At 42.5% G+C, this 4,002-nt stretch overlaps 1 protein-coding gene across 1 annotated transcript in view; it reads left to right on the forward strand.

Moving 5' to 3' along the window:
• Nucleotides 1-215: 215 nt before the first annotated feature.
• Nucleotides 216-4,002, forward strand: part of angel2 (angel homolog 2) — a gene marked incomplete at its 3' end in the record, with an annotated part of 10,391 nt that continues 6,604 nt past the window's right edge. Inside the window, exons 1-3 of the mRNA XM_080047516.1 lie at nucleotides 216-353; nucleotides 964-1,410; nucleotides 2,342-2,889. Coding sequence (XP_079903642.1) covers nucleotides 304-353; nucleotides 964-1,410; nucleotides 2,342-2,889 — 1,045 coding nt within the window. The 5' untranslated portion in view covers nucleotides 216-303. The remainder of the gene's footprint in view (nucleotides 354-963; nucleotides 1,411-2,341; nucleotides 2,890-4,002) is intronic.

Consider the following 4,002-nt stretch of genomic DNA (forward strand, 5'->3'; position numbering starts at 1 on the left):
CTGCAACTTGTTTTACTTAGTATTTTTTTTAAATTATAACAAAAATATATAATAATAAAAAACCTACTTTAGGTGTAGTATTACTGTTACCTTCCTATCCTGTTATGTCACTGTGTATACAACCGAGAAATCCGAGTTTAACCGGAGTTCATGAAGGCAACACAGTTTCAACCGGCGCTTCAGTTGCACGTTCTGGCTGACGTCACATGTCGTGGACTGAGCCTGCTGCCTGCCTGCTGCATGGTTTGGATTCAGATTAAAGTGCGAATCGAACATGTTTGTTATTGATAAAACTTTTCACAAATGTTTCCGCACCGAGGCTTAAACGATGGCCCTGCCGCCCGTGGAGGAATGTAAGTTACTGTCAGCTAGCTGTTTGGAGTAAAGGGTGAAACAATAAGGAAAATACCAAGGCTTGTGGTCACTTTTCAATAGAGCTACAACAGTTAAAGTTACATGAATCACCTTTAAGACTAACAACTGAACAGCCTTATTTTTGCAAGCATCAAGCAGCCCAAGCAAGGGATAGTTTGTAGATGATTTAGCCTCTTCTTAATCTGCTTTTAGATGTTTTTCAGCTGTCAAGAAATGTCAATAGTTTCTGTACCATCTCTCCTCTTCAGTATTGTGCTTCTATAAAGTGGTGATCTGATGATTTCCTGTCAGTCATATCATTGTAAGGGCGTTTTTTCTTCTAATGCAAAAATAACAGTTTGTAAACGCCGCCACACTGAGAAATACAGAGAGAGTTTTGAGGAGCTGATAGTGATAGGCTTAACCAACTTTTTGTCAATGGCTTGAATGTAACCGACATTAATTTTATGTGTATGAAAAAGTTATGAACTATTGCTAAGCTTTAAGTTTTGAAATATGGTAGCAAACGACAAAGACACACTCAATAAAAAATAAATAAAAATAAATCTTTAAAACCGTACTAACATCTTTCTCTGTCCCTCCCTGCAGTCGCCCCATGTTCCTCCGTCAGCAGATATCCCGTGCAGCTCTTTGCAGGGCCCTTTCCTCCGCTCCTCAGCCCGTCTTACCCTCTCCTTCCCCCCCATGGTCAGCCAGGGGACGGCCCCCCTTACCTCCACTACTCTCCCTACCCCACGTCCAACAATCCAGACACCTCCACCCTAACCCCCGACACCTGCACCCCTCAACCCAGCAACAGCCTCTCTTCTCCGGGCAGAGGTTTCATGCTCCGAGGGGTAGGCCTGGAAGTAGCTTTAGCCCGAGCTATCGTTTCCTCCACACGTCTGCGGGGCTTATGATGGAGGGGCCGGACAGAGAAAAAGGGCCGCCACAGAAACGCAGGAAGAGCGCGGAGGAGAAAAGTGTCCCAGGACAGGAGGGGCAGAGAGGGGGGAAGACTAAAGGGGAACACAGGCAACCAGACTACACACACAGGTAAGAATTTTAGACTCAACTTATTAAAGGTGCACTATGTAATTTTGGGTGTGTCAGAGAAGTGAAACATTTCTAAGGTATATTCTCATAACTGAATAAACAAACTTTCCACACAGGAAAATGTGATCCGTGGAACACTGTTTGAAGTTAGAAAGCTTCATTGAAAAAGTTACTGTTTCACTGTTGTAGTTTACAGCAGCAGGGCCCACAGTTTGGTTTACAAACACTTTCTAGTCTTAGGTTTGGTTTCATGTTCCTCAAGATAATTTTGTTTTGATATATAGATAGAATAGATCTAAATGCTGTGAGTATTTTGATGTTCTAATGTGGTCACAGCATCTCTCCCTATCAAATTAATATGAAATTAAAATGTCTCCAGATTCACACCATCAATCAAACCACCAACAGGGATCTATAGATGGAAGTGTAGCCTATGCAGACACTGAACAAAATGAAATGCTATATTCATTTTCCAACTACATTTTTTCATTATTTTGATTATTTGTATTCTTTAGAACATCCTGAAAATGTATTTTTAAGAATCGTGCATAGTTATGTTTTGATTTATATAATGAAAAAAATCCTGGGCCGTATCCAAAATCTGTTCTGTAAGATCATTGGAAATTGCTTATCCATATATATTTGGTAACATCTCTCCCTACTCTCATCAAATTAACATGAACTGGGGCGCTCCGGTGGCGTAGTGGATAGAGCGCGTACCATATTGGCTCCGGCCTTCGTTGCAGTGGTTGTGGGTTCAAATCCGACCCGTGGACCTTTACTGCAGGTCATCCCCCCTCTCTCTCTCTCTCTCTCTCTCTCTCTCTCTCTCTGTCTGTCTCCCCATTTCAACTCTGTACTGTCTAATAAAGCTTGAAAATGCAAAAAAAAAATAATAAAAAAAATTAACATGAAATTAAAATATTTCCAGTGCGGACACCCAGCCTCAATCAAAGCAGCAGCAGCGCTTCAGAGAGGGGAGTGGGGATCGATCTAGGAATGGATCCGGTAAAGGATCAAACAGAGACAATGCTTCACAACCACAACGGACTAAAAGTTTAGACAGACAAGACAGACATGCAGACAGACAGCCAGACAGACAACCAGACAGACAGCCAGACAGACAAGCAGACAGACAACCAGACAGACAACCAGACAGACAGCAAGACAGACAGCCAGACAGACAGCGGACAGACAGTCGAGATGGGGCCGCAAACAAAGGCCGGAGCACGTCACATCACCGTGGAGACAGTAAAGACACACACACGGAAAAATCTAGGACACAAACACCAAACAAGTCAAAATCACAAAAAGATGGCGGCTCTACTCATACACCGAACGCTTGCTTTAAGGAGAAGGGAGCAGAGGACGCTACACCACAAACCAACGCGTGGCAGGTAGCAGGAGCTAACAACCAGCTAGCATCACATGGGACCAGCCCGCCTGGGTGGAAGCAAGGAGGGGGTCACACAGCCAAAGGTTAGTTCCTATCACATTATTTAGCATTATTATTTTTAATTTTTTTTCATGTGTCTGTCTGTTTATGTCTTGAGTATGTCTTGTATCACTTTATGGGAAGGCTATTCCAGGTCTCATGGTATGTTACTTTACCTTCTAAATTTAAATTTGCTCGCCCTTAGAATTGGTTGTGGGTCAAACAGTTATCTTGGTGTTGTTTGGTTTTAGGTTTTCAGGCCTAAAATAAGAGAGGGAAAGAGACCTGACTTATGTTTAGTGTTTAGTTTAGTCTAGTTTATTTCACACACATAGATAAACAACATCACACACATGAGAAATAGTAAAACAAGGTGTTTTTTTTTATATATAGAATAGAATTGAATAGAAATAGAATGTTAATACTGCACAGTGGAACAGAATGGAACAGAATACAGTGATGTGGTCAACGGATGTAACATAAAGTTATAAACAGACAAACAGACAGACAGACAGACAGACAGACAGGCAGGCAGGCAGGCAGACAGACAGACAGGCAGGCACACAGACAGGCAGACGGACAGGCAGACATACAGACAGACAGACAGACAGACAGACAGACAGACAGACAGACAGACTAAAGTCCAGCTCAGGAACAATGGTCTTGGCAGAGATCTGGATATTTCTGTTGACATCTCTGACTCAGTTCATCTCCAAAGTCTGTGAAATCTTTTCATACTTCTTTCGACCACCGCGGCGCCCAGGTTTGTTCCTGACAGTATTTCTCCCCTTGATGCAACATACCGCTGCTCTAGACACTGTGACACACTCTGAAATGACAGTACAGTCTTCCTCACTTGACAGTACAGTCTTCCCTCCTTAAAGCAGCTACGAGGAACTTTTAAATATTTCTGAAACAGTCTCATGTCACTCCCCCTCTCTGCCCCAATTCATCACTCTGTTCACAACTGTCTTATAAAGAAAAGGAAAAAAAGCCTAAAAATAATATTCAATAAAAATGAAAATTGAAAACCTTGCTTTCTTTCTCTCTCTCTGACTCACTCCCTCTTTCTCTCTCTCTGTCTCACTCCCTCTTTCTCTCTCTCTCTCTCTTTCTCTCTCTCTCTCTGTCTCTGTCTCTCTGTCCTCAGCTCTTGA

The sequence above is a fragment of the Ammodytes marinus genome (assembly GCF_949987685.1).
Source record: "Ammodytes marinus genome assembly, chromosome: 19".
Taxonomy (NCBI): Eukaryota; Metazoa; Chordata; class Actinopteri; order Uranoscopiformes; family Ammodytidae; genus Ammodytes; species Ammodytes marinus.